The following is a 19,953-nucleotide window of genomic DNA, read 5'->3' as shown; positions in this document are numbered from 1 at the left end:
TAAATTTATTTGTTTTTCTCATTTTTTGTATCTTACCTCAACTAATGATAGACGTCCTTGACGTGAACGTCTGGTTGAACAGCACACTCGTGTGATACAGTACAGCAGCAACGGCCAAAAAGACATTAACCTTGGCGAAGGGTTAAATAACCTGGTTGAACGTCGACGCAGACGGAATTGGATCTTGCAAAGGGCTCGAACAAGCAAAATCGTCGGTGTGACGAAATTGCTAGATGAAAAATAAATATCGACGGTAAATTCAGCGACGACCCTGACTGGTGGAAATGAACCGCCGTCGCCGTCATCATCTCCTCCGCTCCCGGAATGTAATATGTTGTCTGCGTCCAGGGCGGGAGTGAACACGGGCAGCTGACCTTGAGATAAAAGCAGCCGCATAAAAAGAAAATAAAGCATCGTGCCAACATGGCCGACTGTCCTTGAACTGCTCAGACTTGTCCTGTGTGGGTAGTTTTGGTAAATCATCAACTACTTCTTGTTTCCTCCCGAAATTTGCATCTCATCTTTGGCATATTTTTGCACTTCATTCAAAACACGCAATTATTTCACATTTGTTTTCGTGTTTTCTTTCTTTTCAGTCGAAAAATTAAAAATAATTATGATATCACCAAGTGGGAGGGGTTTGCTAGAACACAAACTATACAAAGCTTATCGTACCTTGAAAAGTTTGTACTATACAGACATCCCCTTTGCCTCCCTCCTCATTTTCCCCGGGACTGGCAGATGATATTGGATCGATCGACTCAAGGTTGTGGGCGGCTAGGGCCACGTCGCATACACACACACACAAAAGGCCAAACGAGCTCCGAATGTCGGAACGTCACCATTGCCCTCCCTCCTTGAAAAGATACACAATTCGTGACTACTGTGTGAGTGTGTGTAGTTCGACGAGGTGAAGGTCGATTACCCGTGACCATACTAAACGACTAACAATCTGGGCTCGTTTATTTCTTTTAAATGTTTTATCACGGTTGTCGTACTAAAAGACGAAAATCGGGAAAATGTACAAAAGGGAAGCAAGGATCCGCGTTTTCGAATACTTTCGTGCGTTCAAGGATGTCCCCCAACGGACGAGCGTTCGGCCTTGTTGCAAGGTTTCCGTCTTCCGTGATCATATGACGTCCTGCTTTCTGCTATGATGTATTTATCTAGTTCTCTATGTATCCTTGAAAAATGTGTGTGTGTGTCGATTACAAACTTCACGGTCGCCTTTGCTAAACACGTTTTTTCACGCTACATGCATTTCATTATTTTTCCACGCAAAACTCTCCACTTTTTTTTCCTTTGTAATTATACAATTCAAAGCCAATCCAATGACCTCATCCCAAGGATACATCTTTTTTTCGACCGTAAACGGGCGTGTATTCTTTTCGACCTCCATACTTGTTACTATACGTTCGTTCTTCCTTTTTTTTTATGGACATTTATTGGTCGAAATGGATGATACCCAAACTGGTAAAACCGGTATAGATGTGCATGCGTAAATGGGTTACTTTTTCAAATGGGCATGAAACGATTCTAATGTGTTTTCGGCGAAGGTTTTCGAAAACGAGGCGACTAGCGAGTCATCTAGTGGCAACTTCGACTAACATACAGGTTCACTTTCGATTAGCTATCTGGCGTACACCATCCGTAAAAATGACCGCATTTCTCGCGTAAAAGAAGTAAAGCTTAAGGAAATAGGCTGTCGAGAGAAAGCAATGTTGTAAAACTTTCCGAGCCAGTAGTTTTGAAAGAGAAAAAGTAAATCTCCATTGGAAGTGGGATGCTAAGGAAAAAATCAAGCGCGAGTAAATGGCTTATCTTCGTAAAAAAGAATGGGACATGGTATGTCGATTTCGGGACAAACCAAGTAGAAGGAGGTCACCAACCGTTTTATCTCGGTATACGGCACATATATGTTTACCTTTAATTGTCTATGGTCTGTCGTCGTCTTCTAATACAACGGAAGCAGGTCGAAATTTTAGAAAGTGTGTAGCATTCCAGTTGTGGGATTTCTTTAGTCCATCAGATAGAATCTTACTAGTGGAATGATAACAACATTCAGGGATGCATCTTTCCTGGTTCGCGGATATGAAAAACAACAAGTTGAACAATAGAAACCATCGAGTTACACGGGATCTTGAACGCTACAAACGTGAGTTTCGCCTTTATGACGTCATTTCTAAATGTCGTTCGTGTGTTTCTATCTTCAGCCGCCTTATATCGCCGCTGAGCACCCATAGCGCTCGCAACCCAAAACAGATTCAACAGCGAAGAAGTGAAGTTAGCTTCGTCCGTCGTTGGTAGCTCTCACTTTCGCTACATCGACCGTAACGCAATCGAAAACTTTGTGCAAAATTTGTAGATGTTGCGATCTTTTTAAGCCACCTGATCTCTTTTTGTATATATTCAGGTACGTTAAATTTATATATTTCTTTATCTAGAATCAACGATTTTGTTACGTGCGATGTGTATGATAATGACGTTCGCCATCTTTCCCCATTTTCATTGGCCCTCGCCCTCGTGGATCAGGTGGATTGCTGGGTGTGACAACAACTTCTCTATTGGAAGATGGGTAGTAAGGCCAGTACTCCAGCTTCTCCAGTCAGCGAAGACTCCTCTCCCACCAGACAAATCTATTCCCGGGCTGAGAGAGTATCAGACTATGAGCAATCGGCAAGACAAGCTAGACAGGAGAGAAGTTTCATGGAAAGAGCAGAAAGTTCAATCCAAAACTTCATTTACTCCAATAACACCTCAAGTGTTGACATACAACGATCAAGTCAATCCAATGGCCAGCGAGGTGCTGCCACACACGAAAGACTGGGCTCTTCACTTGAAACACCTGCTCATCAACCAGTCAGACCTAGCTCTATGCAAGCTGGCACCAACAGCAGGAGTTACAGCATTGGTAGTGCTGGTGGTGCAGCAGTGGGTCAAAGTGACAGCAGCAGCATCAGCAGCAGTACTGGTCTGAGCCACTTCCTCAGCAATTTCAATTTGTGGAGAGCATCGGGAGCCAGTTCCACTGACCGTCAGAGAGCCCAGTCTCTTTCTCACATGCCTGATCCAGCTCTACTTAACCAGTCATCCACCACAAATCAGAGTGGTGATCCTAGTCGCTCTCGTTACGAAATAGACGAACCGTCATCGTTATCGGATCCTCGAGCGGCCCTTACACGCCTTCTGTCCTCAAGAGAAAATCGCTCTGCCAGCAACCCTGGCAATAATCCTTCATCTGCCACCAGCACTGAAAGCAGTGGCCATCGTCAGCGACGTGACAACTCGGGGGCTTTCTCTGTGCGAGACTTGACTTTCGCTGCTGCCCAAGAGTTCTTAGCCGAAGCCACGCTTAACGGACTAGGATTAGGCCGCGTCTATGTTACTCACTCGCTACCCAGTCACATGTGGGCAGTTAATGGTAACCTTATTTTTTTTTTTCATTTGTATGCATGAGCAGCCGTTCTGTTTCCTTAACGCTATTCTCGGAATTGAAAAAAGTCACGGTAGGCTCCTTTATTGAAGCAACTAGGGTGCGCCAAGGGAAGGGTCTGGGAATCCCGATGTTGCACGAGACAAGGGATGACTACACAGCGCGTGCGTCGTGCCACAGTGTTTCTGCCTTATAAAGAAATCGCCGCAACTGCGTAGCTACCGGGGAACTCGTTCATTGATCGCAGCCGATCAGCCAAGCCTAACATTCAATATTGTCACTTTAAGTTCACGAAGTATTACATCCTGTTGAAATGCCAGGCGTAATTTAGTGTTATTTGCCAGTCTGTTAGTCTTTTCGGCCGCCCACCAGCCAGTCAAAAAATATCGCTCTGAGCACACCACAAAGGTAGCTGTTAACAGGTGACAGTCGACTGTGTTCCCATGGTGACCAGGTGACATTGACTCGTTTTTATTGTGCTGACAGTGCAGCCTTGACAGCTTCTGCAATTTTGAGTTCGACGGATGTATAGTCAGTGGTCGTGCGGAATAAAGGCCCAATGGGGATCGTTGTAGGGTCATGTATGGCCAAGGAGACAAGTGCTGCCAACATCAACAGTCCATTGTATCCCCCAGGTCGTAACAACAATATCGAATATTCTGATAGACGAGAGATGTTCAGGATATTGACGGCCGGTCCTGGAAGTTATCCATCCAACGACTACTATCAACAACGAATGGCTCGCACGCATTCAAGTCCAATCCCTTACGCTTATATCCGTGATGCCACCCATCAGTCGAGAGGACATCAAACAAGGAGGGTCTCCCATGGTCAGTTGTACACAGGGCCCCCAATTCAGCGCGTCTCCGATCTCTATATTATTTGTTTTTCGTCCAACTTTTTGTGTGTGTTCTTTTGGCATTTCGACTTGGCATGAGATTCTGGCTCTTCTTTCGTTCTATCCCGATTACCAAAGCAAACATGATGGATTGGATCCAAAGAGTCCTTTCTCCTTCACACGAATAATTTTATTCTCTTCAATAGGCATCAAATGCCCGGTTTGCTCCAAATTTGTGATGCCCGATGACATCGAGTGCCACCTTGTCATGTGTTTGACCAAGCCCAGATTGAACTACAACGGTTGTAATTTATCTTGATTATCGTGATTCGTTGTTATAATTCTACTGCATTTTTTTGCAGAGGACGTTTTGACCGACGAAAAAGGCGAATGCGTCATCTGTTTGGAGGACTTGCTCAAAGGTCACGTCATAGCTCGTCTACCTTGCCTCTGCGTTTACCACAAAAGGTATTTCCGTCTCTACGGCTAACTACATCAATAAAATACGTCATGACTTACCTTACGCTCCCCAATTGATTTCCTTAGCTGCATCGATCAGTGGTTTGACGTCAATCGAAGTTGTCCTGAGCATCCCTCAGATTAAAACGAGATCTTTTGGCTTTGGATTTTAACCCCCTTTTGGAAAGAAGAATCCTCCTGTTTGAAAAACAAAAACAATTTCTATGTTGTCGACTTCGGATCAGCTTTTTTAGTTTAATTTTTATTGGTGGGCTGACTGTGATTTCCTTTGGTAAATGTACACGAAAAGAAAAGAAGAAAGTTTTTAAATTTGCCTCGACGTGCGCGATGGTTGAGCGCATTAACTGAGTGTTGAACGTGAGGTTGTGTATGTGACTTGATGCGTGCATGACTTTTGTGGCAATTTTTTTTTTTTTTTAAATTCCGGGGATCAACACCTTATCGTTAAACAGCCTTTCTTATGTTCTCCTTATTCTTAACAACTTTCTGTAGTCTCCCTAATTTGTGTATCGATTGGAAGTTTGCCAAATTTTTATTCCCTTAATTTCTTGCGCAATTTTTGGAAGTCTGAAAGACAATTGCGCCATGTAATTTGTTCCCTGCACCTGACCAGCTTCTACGACGACCCGACTCGTGCATGTTAAAAATGGCGAACAAAAGGAGAAAGAGTTATGTTTAAACGTACTTGACGGATCCCCCCTTTTTTTTTAGCAGAATCTGAAAATCCATTTGACCTCGTCGAGTACCCCGCAACTTTGGAACTCAAATTCTATATATATATATATATTATGTATAATCACACGAAAAAATGATACGTGAAAAATACAACTAGTCTTTGCTATCATTTTTCTTTCCTAAAGGCTTGTCACTTGATTATTTCGCTATCCCATCGTTAGCGAATCGGATAGACTAATATTCGAATCACCGTCGCCAAATAGTAGCTTAAAATGACCTTTTAACGTTAATGTAAATATTAATCAGTGAATAAGGGTGCAAATTATTGTGACTTACGGCTATACACCTCGCAGTGTTCTCCTTTCAAAAATGCTGGACTCCCGCGGGCGCGTTGGTTGCGCTGCTGGAAATATTGGTAGACACCATAAAAAACGGAGGGGTCCTGAGAGTTTTGAGCCGCTTCGAGAAATTTGCGAGCTGAGATGCTTTCAATCGGAATCATATCCCGAGCGAACCTATGCAAATTACCGTTCATTAGTTGTATGTCCGGGTAACAACATCTTTGGATGGAAGTTACCTTAAAGCTGACAGGACTTTGTTCTTGGATAGTAAGATTTCTACAATTTCTTCATTGGCATTTGAAATTCTCTTAAGCATGTCGATCGCGAGCTGATAGGCTGCTGGATACACGCTTTCCAAAGAGAGCAGTAGGCATGCCTTAATCAGAAAGAAAACATTCCATTATATCTGTATAATGCGACGAGAAATTCTCGTAACAGTTGATTATTACCAATGGTTTTGAATCAGCTACTGCATGGTACTGGAAGAGCTGATGAAGTTGGTAGAACTGCCCCAAACGAGCGAAAGCCTCGATGAGTACTTCATAAATGAAGTGCTGAACTGGAATGTGGTATTGGACGAGAGAGCGAATGTACTCACTGACAATGGCTACGATGAAACGATCACATGCTTCACCCACTGGCTTGTTTTCTATCATTGGCGACAGGATGCGAGAGTATATATTAGTCTGATCAATGACCATATTAGGTCGTCGGGAGGTTGATCCGGTAGCCAACTGGAAAGCTCCGGCTGGCATTGCAATTTGACTCTGAATCTCGATGTCCAATTGATTACGGTATGCTTCATTAAGTTTGTCAAATACTCGGCCAAGAACAGGCAAATCAACACTCAATGAATGCGGGAAACACATTAGTCGACTCAAGACCGCCATCGCAGTAGGCTTAGCATCTGTTCTTTGTAGAAGAAAATCAAATAATTCGCATGGATTTTCGGCCATATCAATTAAGGGAGTCAAGACTAATTCCAGGCTCCAGAGACAGCCTAAAAGAGCGTCAATGATGATATTGGGCTGGAAAAAAACCTGTTTAAATTGTGATAAACATAAATTAAACACGTGAGACTTTTTCTCAAATAAAAATGAAACACGCTTACCCAATTTGGAGAATACAGCTCGCAACTCATCTTTGAAGGCTCGTGATTTAGCATGGCAGCTGAGGCAGGGATATTGAGGAAATATGGGCGAATAGTGACGGAGGCTAGAAACGGATGCAGCGTCACCACTCGACCGTCAGATTCACCCGTTAAGTTTATGTCAAAAACAGATGACGTTTTGGAAGCTTGATGGTGAACGACGATTAAATTGTCCAGAATGCTTACAGCTAGTTTGCCACTGGTTTCTAATTGAAGTATGTGAGTTTTCCGAGGAGGCGAGTCTTTGCACAAAGTGTACACGACGATTTCAGATTTGCCTGTTACTTCCCGGCTGCTTGTGGGATTTGGTTTTATTGGATGCTTGAGGACCAGTACCATCATTTGGTTGTAAAGCACAGTTGGAGTAACGTCTCTCTCGACGAGACAAAGGCGGGCGGGTTGTGGAGGATTAGGAAAATCAACTTCAAATTTTGTTAGACGTAAAAGCTGATGATTTTTGAACAGATATGGTTGGAGACTAGTACCAAGAGGACCAGATGATACCAGTAAAAGTCCAGACAAAGCGCAATAGACAAACCAGTTGCCCTGAATGCTGTGATTTTTTACTGCTCTCAGATATCTTTTGTCTGAAATTACTTGATAATGTTCTATTCCTTGATTGGTGACCAAAATAAAGTCAGTATTTGAAACCCAAACAAATCCTATGATGATCGTAGAACTTCCCCTGCATGGCTGAGAGTATTCTACACCATCAGGCACTTGATTTGAAAAATTCTGAAATTCAACTGATTTTGAAGTCCGCTGAATGGCTAGGATTTGTTGATCAGGAGAGAATTTTATAGACTGTACAGCTCCTTTATCTTCCACACAAAAATTTATTGGGTTTTTCATTTTTGGGCCTTTGACATTCACACCTGTTGCTCCACCTGATCGAACTGTGAACACCTGTCGAGTCACTTCATCGTAGAAAACATTCGTTATTTTTGTAACAGGTTCGAAGTGGATTGCAGTCTGGCTTAATTGGAGTAAAAAATTCGTTTCGGTTGCTTCGATCGTAGTGTGAGACATTTCCATAATTTTTCTATCTACACACCTTTTTCAAATCTATTCTTACAGCACAAAATAACTGGGCCTTAATTATCACAACACATAAAATAGCTGTAGAATATTTGCTTCTTTTAATTGCAAACTCTGCAATTCCTCCACCTTACTCGCAGTTCCAATTTTCTGAAATTTTTTTCGTCTGCTATGCTAGACTGATCACAAAGCCCTCTATCGGTTTCACCCAGAGATATTTCACCTATTTAATTTTATGTTTTATTTGTTTATTGTAATTATCAAGTACTGTTCAATCCAATAGTTTACAAAAAATTCATGTTTCTTCAGGAAAATTTTCAATTAAAAAAGGGTATGAGGAACCCGAAAATAGAATTAACCCCAAACTTCTTAGGCGCTGTCTCCGCCTCTTCGTGGGTTTGGTTCTGCCGCTCTGGCATGTGGAACTGGAATCTGGATTAACAAATACAACATCACATGGACGCAAACTTGTACTATGTTTACCTCTCGTAGGCAACTTGTTCGCAAATCGGGCAAAAAAGGAATTGACCGGTTTGAGTTCCTACAAGAGTTAGTTAACGAATTCTATCAATCTACATCTCTAGGTATCGTTTTCTTCTGTTAAGACCAAGAAAACATGTGTTTAATTTTGACTCAAAATGCAACATAAACCTTGTTTTTATTATGTCTTTCTTTTCAGATAGCCAGGAGCAGGTTTTGGCTAATTTGGCAAACTTTGCATATGATCCCTTAAACTATCATTATCTCAGAGAATTAAAAGTGGTTGAGTTGTTTTTAAGTGGACTACAGAGCAGAAACCCATTTTTCATTGAATACTCCCTGAAAGGTATCTGCAATTTGTCCAATGATCCCATTAATCAGGAGATCATACTGAAACATGATGGATTTGGCACAATAAAGGAACTGCTGAAGTCCGAAAATCCTGAATTGGTGAAACATGGACTTACTACCTTGATATTTCTTCTTTCGTCAGCCTCTCCATCAGGTGACCAATAATAATAAAAACCAAGAATCTAATGTGACTTCAACTTTCTTTCAATTTACCCAATAGTAGTTTCTACATCTGACCTTGTCACACATATAAGGTTCTTGCAACAAAATAGTGAAAATCAGAACATAAAGAACCTTGCCACTATTTTCTTAGAAGAATCCACCATTCATTGAAGCCATTTTGGAAAAAAATGTTTATCAAGATATTTCAGTCTTTGCTTAAACAGAGCACCAACAGAAAACACAGTTATGCTGAAGTAGTAGGTAAAAGATACCTTCAATCAATGATAGTGAAAGGCTCAAGAGTTTTAGTACATAGAAAAATAGCATCAAGGGATGTGGAAAGTTTTTCCCAGTTGACAGGAGACTTTAATTCAGTACATTTTGGTGAAGAAGCTATAGCTCACGGCTTGCTGCTTAATGGCTTTGTCGGTGCTATTCTTGGCACAAAACTCCCGGGTCCTGGCTATGTCGTTTGTGAACAATCAATGACTTTTCCGAATCCATGTCGAGTGGGCGATGATATAGAAATTGTAGTTGAAATCTTAGAAGTCAGAAAAATTGTTGTCTGTAAATATGTTTGCACGAGTGTCAGTAAAAATTATGTTGTTCATCAAGGCACTGCTAAACTAATGAAATTTAAAGGTTTGAAATAAAACTCACGCGTCGACCCATTCATGCCGTAATAATGTTCGTTCTAATTTTTTAATTCGGAAGTTTTTTACTTCAACCAGGAAGAGGACTGTTGGTGCGTTCTAAGAATTCCCTGAAAAGCATAAACATTTTACTTAAGCGACGATTAGGGCAATTAGAAAGGTAAAATTTAAATACAATGGAATAAAGTTTAATATTACCAGAAATTTTCTGGTTCGCAAACTCTGCCATCTTCGTTATTTGCTGGTTCTGTTGTCCTACAGGGGCAAGACCATATGCGCCTCGTCATCTGCAATTTTCGCTTGATTTCCAACCGAATAGCACGGTTCAAGAGACCGTAGAGCAATGGGTTGATGCTGATTGATACATACATCAGCCATGTTACCACCATCCAGCCATCATTTGCAACACCCCATTGTAGTGCGTCACATAGGTCTTCGTGTTGAATAACGACGACCATTTTCAATAACCAATATGGCGACCACAATGCAATGTAAGTGCCGGTTGTTAGGATCAACGTCCTAATAGCTTTATTACGTTTTCCATTTGGAACAGAAGACAGAGGTTGTTTGAGAAACCAGCACTTCTTGATCTACTGTCCATATTCTCGAGGTTCTCTCATTCGTCGTAGGAATCGAAGAAGTGGTTGGTTGTATTGCACGTATTGTACTGCGTACATTCTGTGCAACACGATAAATGTTAACGTACATTATCACGATAATGACGATCGGGATTAAAAAGACTATTACAAATTGAATCCAGTTAAAAATAGGATCGCCAAAGGGAAAGGCGTAAAGAGAAGAACATGTCAGGTCGGATGACAATAAGCTTGGAATTAATGCAAACAGTAGACTGCATACAGTCAAAACAGCGCTCAATAATGCATATTTTAAGGCTGAAGGCGAATAGAATGGCCGAATGATTGACACGTGTCGCTCAATTGCTATCGCAGAGACCAACCAAGCGGAGTTGTAAATTGAAAAATTATGCAATGCCCCCAAGGCGGAACACACACCCCACGGAATACCTTCATCATCAGTCGTACAATTTGAACTTATTGACAACCATTTTTTCGATCCAGATCGATGGTTGAAATAGAGAGCGATGGCCCAAGGGAAGACGACTGACGTCGCCAAAAGTCCAGTTGAGGAAAGCGCAACTATGAAAGAATTGGAGGGAGATTGTCGTAAATTGGCTGTCGATAAAACTACCAGGAGCAAGGTTATATAGGCGAGAAATCCAAATATCGTTACTGTACACATCACTGCAAACCAAATCAACCAGTAGCTGTCGTAGGCTGCCATGATGACGACTGAATACGTAATTTTCGCATCAAGTTACAAGCACTGCCGCAGTTCTCCATTATCAGTAACGGCACAAACTACTGGTGGTGGTCGCTACAGTATCTCCTTGGCAACTATCGTTAATTAGAAAAAAAAAGGTTAATGAAAGTAACGTGTTTTAAATTAGATATACATACTTCGATCGATGATGAGCCGGGTTTTTCAGTATTAAACCACGTTGTAATATTATCCGGCCATAGCTTTTGAAGAGTTAGGAATGTATATCCAATAAAGAATGTATTTCCGTCATTTTGTGTTTAGGAGAAAATGATTATTTTAGTTTACACGGTGAAATCCATTGAATTACACAATTATCATTATACACATGCACACACCACTGGTCGGCAGTAATAGAATCCGGTTTGCCAAAGAGTCATGCATGTCTTTATTACAGTTTCTTAGGACATCGAATCAATAATATGGTGCTATCCCAAACCCGTCAGTCGGCATATCTTAATCAATCAAGAGAAGAGCTAAATGCGAAATGCTAGCTTTTCCGATTCAACAAAACATTTGACTCGACAGCAACAAAATACATACCAACGATTAACGTTGTCAAGATTCTACAGTCCGGACAACTGCAAAAGCCATCAAAATAACAAAAGGAGAAGAAAAGCTTTTCAGATTGCGTAAGCCATTCCAGCTTGACTTCTCGTCGTACGTGTGCTATTTACAAGGCCGCAATCTCTTCTTCCAACGACAACGGATGCATCAAGGGCACCAAAGTTGGACCTCCTATGTTTTCATCTACAGGTGTTTCGGTGGGTCCTGACATTCCAACCCATCTGTTAACTTTTAAGAATATTGGGGCCGAGCTTAGCTCCGCAAAATTCAAATATGAAGCAACGAACCTGATGACCTCCGAGCGTTTGACTTAAGCGTTGATCCCAGCGGGCCTTCTGGGATGAAGAAGGCGACTAACAAAGCACAAACCACTAAGAACGACCCAAATACGAAGGGTGGACCCGGAAGAGCCTAATTTAAGGTTTACAGATGCAGAAATTGGCGCAAAACATGTGCAATGGTAATCGTTACCCGAATCAATGAAATATCTTCAATGTGTGTTGTTTCATTGCTGTGCGAACTATGGTGTGAAAGTTTGACGGCATCTTTGTCGTTCAGATTGACATTAAAGAGGTAGAAAATCAGCCCGTAAAGAGCTGGGCCTAGTCCATTACAAAGACCGCGCACTCCAGTGATCATTCCCTTTAGGAAACGATACGTTTTACATTTCTCTGACAAATACCAACATAAAAAATAAACTACTTACTTGTACTAGGCCTTGTTTGTCAGCATCCGCATGCATGGACACAAAAGCAGAAATAGCCGGATAGGAAATGCTTGAAATGGCAGCTAAAACACCAGCCGACCACATCATCCTAGGAAGATGGAAAGAAGAAGAAGAAGAAAAAAAAAAAAAAAAAAATATATATATATATATATATATACATTTAACCAACGGATTATTTAAAGACATACTGCACAAAACTAAAAAGTTTGAACCCAGTTACGAAAGATGTATAATAGGATAACATGAATCGATTTCTTACCACATTTGTGAGCCAAATCCGTACCACGCCAACTGCAGCATCTCAAACACTAATCCAATTAAAATCGTTGCTTTGGCTCCAACTGTTCTCATAAGTAGTCCTAAATTTTTAAGTAAATGGTTAAGATCATATAAGATTTAAAAAATAAATAAATATCGAACCAAGAACTGCCGTCTGAGCGAAAACAGAGAGCACTCCGACTACGGCAATGAAAGTCGCTACAGCTTCGGCCGAGAATCCCATGACCTATATATGACAGAAAAACTTAAAACTTTAGATCTGTCATCTTGTTAGGTGATTACTATTTCGAAACAAAAGTAAAATAGGTTTTTACTGGTGATTCATGACTGAAATTTGGAAAAACGTGTTTGGCATAATAACTATTCCTAACAATGTGTCGCTGACAAAAAAAAAAAAAAAATCCATGGGACTAGATAACAAGTAAATAGTCTCTGGAATGCCATGCACTATCACGCTTCAGCGTCGGAATCTTTGGAAATTCAATAGTAGTAATTACCAGTTTCAGATATACGAAAAAACAGGAGTATTGGCCGGCTTCGGGCAAGTAAGAGAGAAAGACAGTGACGCATAGCATCAAAATCGTGTTATCTTTGCCAACCTTTTTCAACGCCTGCGAGAAAATAAGATTACAAAAATGATCAGAAATTTGGAAAACTTTTAAGAACAGATAAAAACCATACAGCAAAGGGATCTGCCTGTTCCCATGAAATTGGTGCTCCCCACGAAGAGGGTCGAACTTTCTCGGGCAGTGACTCGGGAACCGCAACTAAAATGAAGAATACATCAAGGAGTGCAACCGCAGTCGCAATCGCTACTACTAAAGTTTCGCTGTAGACACGGCCAAGATAAGCTCCCAATGCTGGTGACGTTACCAGCGAGGCAGCAAATGTTGCGGACACCTACAAGAAAACCCGTTATTTAAAAGGGCGTAAAACAAGAAATAACAAACAAAGATAAACTTACCAATCCGTATGCTGCACTGCGTTCGCTTTCGTCAGTGACATCGGCCACGTATGCGAAAACGACAGAGAACGTTACAGCGAAAACGCCACTTATGGAAATCATGGCGAAATACCACCATGTGTTTATATGGATTAAAGGAATAGGGGCGCAAGTGAAGAACACTGTCACCACAAGGAAGAACTTTCTCCCCCATACGTCCGACAATGCACCGACAAGTGGTGCACTTAGAAACGAAAGCAATCCCTGTTTTAAGTTAAAAATACAAAGAGTTATAACAATGATCGTGAGAAATTTAAGCTATGTTCCATATGTTGTCATTTCTGACAATGGATTTGGTTATTAACACGATTTTTGCTACCAAGCATGTTTTAATGTGCATGTTTGGAAAAAACCTATTTCATAAGGTGAGCCAACTTGCGTCTTTGGGCACCAATCTTGCGGATAGCCCCAAAACGCAAGCGAAATCCAACCACTATAAATGGAGAAGATACAACCTGATATGCTGATCAATATTTGATCAGGCCACATTTTCCACAACAAAAGGCCTTTAACAATCATAATTAGGAAAAATATTATGCCCTAACACTGGTGATGAAATAGGAAAAATCAAACTAGTAGTCTTGCCAATGCATTTTTGCAGGATGGCAGGTCTACATATTTGCTTGAAGCTATAGGCACTAATCAGTGAAGAAAAAGAGAGAAAGCAGCCTGAGGCAAAATGCAGCCTAAGTGGGTTGTGTTCCCTGTCAGTATCCCTTTCTTAGAGCTTCAATCTTAGCTTTCACTATTTTCTCCCATATAGGTTAAGGGGTAAGTGGAGCAAACATATACAGGAAGCATTTTTGACACTTTAAAATAATAATCAAAATTGTATTTACCTTGATTCCTACAATTAGTCCATTCATGAGAAAAGTGTGATCAGGGAAAGTTTCATTTAAAACCTACGAAAATGATAGGAATTATTTATCATGCTCGTATCAACAAAGAAACAAAGACTTACTGTGATCATTGGAGTGGTAAGCAATCCCCACGCAAAAAACTCCAGGAAGATGACCACCAGTGCATGATAAAGACTAGGTTCGCCTATGCCGGAACCCTTAAAGAACACCACACACTTGTTACAGTAACTAGATTTAATGGAAATATTAGTAGCTAGGTCTTAATTAAAGGTGGCAGGACGGCAAGTTGTTCAAATAAGAATTTATAAGCAGCAACAACAACTTACAGTGATGAGGCCGTCCTTGAAAAAGTTTTTCCTGCCCCTTGTAAGCATAGAGGAAACTTTTTTTGAGCTCCTTCCGGGCATTTTAGTTCGATTACGCTCAATTTTTATCATCCAGTTTTGACATATAATTGACAACGTAACTAAAACTATAGAGAATAACAAAAAGGGGGCCTTTAGAGTGTAACTCGACAACCCATGACAGACAAACTTTTTTGGAATGAGACAACTACTAAAAAACGATCCCTACTCTCTCTGTTCTTTCAGCCTGAAGCAGCGTTGCCAGCATTTTCTTCCATTCTGTATGTTTGTCTGCAAACATTATATATACTGCTGTCCACCAAAACGAACCGAGAAAAGGCAATTTCTTTGTCATTTACTATTTAAATTGTGTTTTGCCCTCTTGAAAGTCCTCTTTCAACATGCTTGAAAAGGTTTTTTGATTATCAGTCGTCTATTGATGAACGTGTTACCAGTACGAATGACACGTATCTTGTAAGAAAAACATGCTGACACTTCCAGACTCTTAGTCTGCTTGTAATCAGATTCTCACAATTCAATGCCAGTAATGCAGTTGATGCATTAAACAGTGTTGGGCTCAGTATTTGGAACTAAAAGAAAATGACATACATCTGCAGTAAATTTTCTCAACTGCAAGAAGAATAGTTTCAGACGAAACACATTATTATAATGACATTACAATACTAAAGACAAACTCAGAGATTTACCATGAGCGAATAAGGGCGTTCACTCTTCTTATCAGCTGTTTGAAGTCTTTCTGGTGGAGCAGATTCTACTGTCTCAATATCATCCATTTTGGTTTTAGCGAAAATTTTACAATGGAAACGATGAATGGAACGAAACAATCACCACACGAGCGCACATACGGACGTCACTAATCGGCTACCGCACAAACTGCAAACAAATGCCAGGAATCCCAACTCCCGCCTCAAGCCATCAGCAGAATAGTAGCCGCAGAACTTTTTGGAGCCAAGCTGTTGTATACGAACTTCCAGACCCAACTCATCTATTAATAGAGATGCCCCTCAGCAACAGGGTCGCAATCTTGATAGATCATTGGCGCCAGGACATACGGTATCCCGCTGACAAACATCCCATCCTTTGCTATGTCTATCACGTTGAGTGCACGCGCACTTTCATGCACATGGCAGAACTTGGCAGAAACGATGACGAACCAACACCGTTCGTAGCTCAGACAATACTAGCTGCTTTTTTGCATCTACTTTCAGATCGCGTTTAGTGTATAGGAAGCCTCCCGAATGTGTGAACCGTGACGTCATGTTTATACTACGCGAGGGAGGCTTTCCCGTGTAAATGACCTCAAGATGACGTACAAAGCAGAAGGTTCATTCAATGATGGATGGGTTGCAATAATATTTTATTAAATTTTTCTTCTCTTGCCATACATCGACAACGCTGTTCACGCTACAAATAAGTTTTTGCTATTTGTTTAGAATATATAAAGATCGACGGAGGCATCAGAGAAAAAACTAATGGGACTGGGAAAAAAAAAACATCTGCAGCAATATCTTAAACCAGGTGGATACATATTACAGCCTACGGGTTGCATGAGATAGCATAACACAATTCGATGGTTTGTCTTTTAGAAGCATTTTAAAAACCGTCCTTAACAATTTATTGCTAGTCGTAAAAGGCGCACAGGATTCAAAGGAGTCAACAAATTTCAAATGCAGTAGGATGTCAATTAAAGTTTAAAATCTAAAGCAACACAGTCAAAATAAAAACGGTCAAAAACGAAACAAAAGAAGTATTTCACTCGGTGTCGATCAGTTTTTCGGAACCAGCTACTGCCATCGATTCGACAAAGTTAATGACTTCCTTGTAGACAAGTTCTGTTGAACGGTAGAAACAAACAAGTCAGTTATAGGATCTAAAATGAACTCGATTGTGTAAATATTTATAACGTATAAAAACCAGACGTTCTTCGCTTTATGACACGACAAAGTAAGCATAGGACAAATGTAGTACTGCAGCTGGATTAAGCATCCCATTACGAAGAGTTGACGTATTCGCTATCTTTCACATCTAAAAGAAAGACAAGTGTTTTAATCAAAAGCAATGTTTACCTTTCCATTCCTCGACAGTTAGGTCCATGTCTTCGAAGGACTGATCGTAAGGGTGGGATACGGGTTCGTCGCTTGGATCGGCGTATTGCGCTAAATATGGATGAGCTAAAGCTTCTTCGGCGTTAATTCGCTTGTCTGCATCAAGTTCAAGCGTTTTCTCCAATAAATCGATGGCTAGTCAACCAATAAAAGAAAAATAATAAAACATGTCAGACTGATAGACTAAATAAAACCAAACCCAAGAGAAATTCAGAAAAAGTTACCCAAAGGGCTGGCGCCTTTAAACACTTGTTTAAAATCCTTTCTTTTCATCGGCGGAAGTGAACGTATGTAGTTTCTGGCCTATTCGAGGACAAACGTTACAAATTTGGAAACTGTAAAAAAATGCGCTCAAAATAAAACGGCAAGAAAGATGGCTCGATTCGGTAACGAATAAAGCTTGACAAAAGCGCAAAGTTGCATACAAAAGCAAGTATTAACATTCGACAATGAGGATAATTCACTGAAAAGTTAGGAAAGCGTTCACAAATACTGCTTTAAATGGTTGAAAAATGAAACAAAAAAATATTTTTCATCGCCTGTGTTGCTTTCAAGCAAGCACCCTGATTTACAATTAAAGTGCATTCATACCGAAAAGAAAATCTCCCATGTTGTGTAACGCTGACGGCATGAAAATGAAAAGAAAACGACTAAGTAGAAAACGGCTCTCCGACTTACTTCCTCACTTGAGATTTTGGAAAGGAACTCGTCGTCGGGTTTGCCACACAGCCAGAGGATGCGGGTTAACTGGTCGATGTCTATTTAAATAATGTGCGAGTCAAGGTGTTCTCGGAAAGTCAAATCAGGATAGTCAAATGTCTCAATGCACACACCGATCAAACATGGCGATCATAAAAAAAAAAGCAGTTTAAATTCTTCCCTTTTCTAATTGCGTACATGCCCTGGTCATGCTTACTGTAATTTAATGTCAATCTGTCCAACACAAGTTAAGTTGCGAATTATCAAAATAAATGAACCTTAGATACCTCGTCACTGCCCAGCTTAACCAACAGCTCAACACTTGGCGTCCCAGTTAGTGCCATGATACGCATCAGTTGATCGATGTCTATCGGATCCGACAAAACGGGACAGGTAGAAGTCAACAGAAAAAAAGGCAAAGAAAACCAAGTCCGAAGAGTAAAGGAAACGTAAGGAAGTTCCCGAAGAAAAGATTTATCAAACTGAAGTCTAAGCCAATTGACGGTAAGCTTCATGTGGTCAAGCGGAGCGCACATTTGCAAGGAATAGAGAAGAGTGCCAATTAAAAATATAAGACAATAGATTAACGAAAAAACTACTAGCAAACACTATTAACTTCGAGATAGTCCATACATAAAGCTGAAGATGTAGACGTAAGTAAGAAGCCAGGAAGGCACTAAATAATTACCGAATCGCTGCTAATCTTGTCCATGAATTCTTCTGATGGTTTACCCAACAGTTCCATGATTAGGTTGAGTTGTTGTATGTCTATGATAGTGCGGCGAAGACAAGATAGAAGGGGAAATGTTGGGTCAAGGTTTCATAAAAGCTCAAACACACACTTTCAGACCTATTCTTGTCTAAGGTATGCATGCAATTGTGTGCAAATCTTTCCTTACCTCTGTACGATAAAAAATATAACTTAACAAACACTAATGTCTTACAAATATGTTTAAAAACCAATTTATAGATTGTGGCTTATCATATAGTTTTTCTGAAAAGGATACGGTCAGTTCCTGGGAAAAGCGTTCTTGAAGTAAGTAATTCTGCCATGATGCACCCGACAGACCAAATGTCAACAGTTTGAGAGTATCGCATCCAGTTCAACATAATCTCTGGAGCCCGATACCTGGAAAACAATGCCAACGTTAACTTTGGGGAGAATTATTGGACATGATTCGTAGATATTGCCGAAAGGACTTCGTACCACCGTGTCGCAACGTAACCTGTCATCTCGGTTTCGGTCGGTCGGGCTAAACCGAAATCTAAGATTTTGAGCTCACAGTCTTCATTGACTGCAATATTGGAAGGCTTCAAATCCTTAAACCATGATAAGTCTAGTTAGGTTTATGGTGTTATATGAAAAAAAAAGTTAAGCAGCTTACTCTATGTATAATTCCAGCAGAATGAATGTACTTTAGTCCACGCAAGATTTGATACACCAAGAATTGAACATGGTCATCTGAGAGCTTTTGTGTTTTCACTATGTTGTTTAGGTCAGCACCCATCAGATGAGTTACCATGTAAACATCCTGTATAATATTTTTAAGTTAACCAAGAATATTCAAACTATTTATATTTGTATATTAGTGGGGCACAAGTGTACCTGGAAATCAGCCAATGAAGAAGCAGGGGTGAAGACATCTAGAAGTCCGATAACATTCTCATGATTCATATGCTTCAATAGCCTTAGTTCTCTGTAAGTCCTTTTAGCATGAATGGCAGACTGGAAGGGACGGGCAAGTTTTTTAATTGCTACTTTGTTCTCTGTTTTTGAGTCAACTGCCGAGCTGAGTACACCAAATGTTACCTTTAGATTAGAAAATGTTCTTAAATGTCTATCCTTACCACACTTGTCCATATGCACCTGAGCCCACAGGTGATAGCATTTGATAACTGTCTGGGACTTCCCATTCTGTTTTGTTCAAATCAATTTTATAGAATCCAGTTCTCATTTTGCTGTATTCAATGAGTAATAGGAAAACATCCAAGGTAAAGCAAAAAAAGGAAACAGAATCGGTTGAGCAGGATAAATAAAAACACGAGAAAGAACACTCAAAGGAACTTCATGTATAACTTCTACTAGTCAACCAATTAACAGACGACTAATCGCACCATCTGCTATCAAGAAACAAGAATCCATTAAGTTACGATAATCTTTTCTCAAGGGATACGCACCAAATGAAGAATGCAATTCACCGATAATCTTTTTTAAGATATCGTAAACTAAAATTTTATATTTTTCAGTTTTCGAATTCATTTATTAGATAAAAATGACCAACACCAACGATTGATTAGATAACCATATAGGGGAATCGTCCAACGTTGCACATGGTTTCAGCTTGGTACTAGGAATTTGGATAGGGTTGCTGAAACCAGAAGAATTGTAGCTTATTGCTGCGACCTTTG

The 19,953-nt window shown here is 40.4% G+C and overlaps 5 protein-coding genes across 13 annotated transcripts; 2 read left to right on the top strand and 3 right to left on the bottom strand.

Annotated features, from left to right (window-relative positions):
* The first annotated feature begins 1,965 nt into the window (after positions 1-1,965).
* LOC116919170 (E3 ubiquitin-protein ligase znrf2) lies at positions 1,966-5,595 on the top strand. The gene is made up of 5 exons (XM_032925091.2): positions 1,966-2,413; positions 2,533-3,421; positions 4,478-4,573; positions 4,634-4,739; positions 4,818-5,595. The coding sequence occupies exons 2-5, from the start codon at positions 2,572-2,574 to the stop codon at positions 4,873-4,875; spliced, it is 1,110 nt and encodes a 369-aa protein (XP_032780982.1). The 5' UTR covers positions 1,966-2,413; positions 2,533-2,571; the 3' UTR covers positions 4,876-5,595.
* On the bottom strand, positions 5,172-8,126 carry LOC116919166 (regulator of MON1-CCZ1 complex). Its single transcript, XM_032925081.2, has 5 exons — positions 6,879-8,126; positions 6,217-6,807; positions 6,004-6,143; positions 5,763-5,941; positions 5,172-5,703 (listed from the first exon to the last, which is right to left on the bottom strand). The coding sequence occupies exons 1-5, from the start codon at positions 7,950-7,952 to the stop codon at positions 5,633-5,635; spliced, it is 2,055 nt and encodes a 684-aa protein (XP_032780972.2). The 5' UTR covers positions 7,953-8,126; the 3' UTR covers positions 5,172-5,632.
* Positions 8,127-8,345: 219 nt separating this feature from the next.
* On the top strand, positions 8,346-9,621 carry LOC116919173 (armadillo repeat-containing protein 7). 2 transcript variants are annotated; one of them, XM_032925096.2, is made up of 3 exons: positions 8,346-8,539; positions 8,635-8,940; positions 9,010-9,621. In XM_032925096.2, exons 1-3 carry the CDS (start codon positions 8,431-8,433, stop codon positions 9,117-9,119), a joined length of 525 nt encoding a protein of 174 aa, XP_032780987.1. In that variant the 5' UTR covers positions 8,346-8,430; the 3' UTR covers positions 9,120-9,621. The 2 variants fall into 2 exon arrangements, with proteins under 2 accessions (XP_032780987.1, XP_032780986.1); XM_032925095.2 differs by having other exon boundaries at positions 8,352-8,539; positions 9,007-9,621.
* A 1,541-nt stretch (positions 9,622-11,162) lies between these two features.
* LOC116919167 (hippocampus abundant transcript 1 protein) lies at positions 11,163-15,822 on the bottom strand. 6 transcript variants are annotated; one of them, XM_032925083.2, is made up of 14 exons: positions 15,427-15,814; positions 14,949-15,349; positions 14,702-14,847; positions 14,477-14,572; positions 14,355-14,417; positions 13,477-13,719; positions 13,194-13,412; positions 13,010-13,123; positions 12,654-12,738; positions 12,493-12,592; positions 12,213-12,321; positions 11,978-12,148; positions 11,794-11,917; positions 11,163-11,710 (listed from the first exon to the last, which is right to left on the bottom strand). In XM_032925083.2, the coding sequence occupies exons 3-14, from the start codon at positions 14,810-14,812 to the stop codon at positions 11,613-11,615; spliced, it is 1,533 nt and encodes a 510-aa protein (XP_032780974.1). In that variant the 5' UTR covers positions 14,813-14,847; positions 14,949-15,349; positions 15,427-15,814; the 3' UTR covers positions 11,163-11,612. The 6 variants fall into 6 exon arrangements, with proteins under 6 accessions (XP_032780974.1, XP_032780975.1, XP_032780978.1 ...); XM_032925084.2 differs by lacking the exon at positions 14,949-15,349; XM_032925087.2 differs by lacking the exons at positions 14,702-14,847; positions 14,949-15,349 and having other exon boundaries at positions 15,427-15,822.
* Positions 15,823-16,080: 258 nt separating this feature from the next.
* On the bottom strand, positions 16,081-19,529 carry LOC116919171 (mitogen-activated protein kinase p38b). Of its 3 annotated transcripts, none has more exons than XM_032925092.2 (9): positions 19,393-19,529; positions 19,151-19,334; positions 18,930-19,076; positions 18,752-18,864; positions 18,552-18,673; positions 18,233-18,312; positions 17,070-17,148; positions 16,807-16,980; positions 16,081-16,572 (listed from the first exon to the last, which is right to left on the bottom strand). In XM_032925092.2, the coding sequence occupies exons 1-9, from the start codon at positions 19,497-19,499 to the stop codon at positions 16,493-16,495; spliced, it is 1,086 nt and encodes a 361-aa protein (XP_032780983.1). In that variant the 5' UTR covers positions 19,500-19,529; the 3' UTR covers positions 16,081-16,492. The 3 variants fall into 3 exon arrangements, with proteins under 3 accessions (XP_032780983.1, XP_032780985.1, XP_032780984.1); XM_032925094.2 differs by lacking the exon at positions 18,233-18,312 and adding an exon at positions 17,832-17,911; XM_032925093.2 differs by lacking the exon at positions 18,233-18,312 and adding an exon at positions 17,524-17,603.
* Positions 19,530-19,953: the final 424 nt, after the last annotated feature.

This window comes from Daphnia magna, linkage group LG3 (genome assembly GCF_020631705.1).
Source record: "Daphnia magna isolate NIES linkage group LG3, ASM2063170v1.1, whole genome shotgun sequence".
Taxonomy (NCBI): Eukaryota; Metazoa; Arthropoda; class Branchiopoda; order Diplostraca; family Daphniidae; genus Daphnia; species Daphnia magna.
This window is presented reverse-complemented; position numbering and strand designations above follow the sequence as displayed.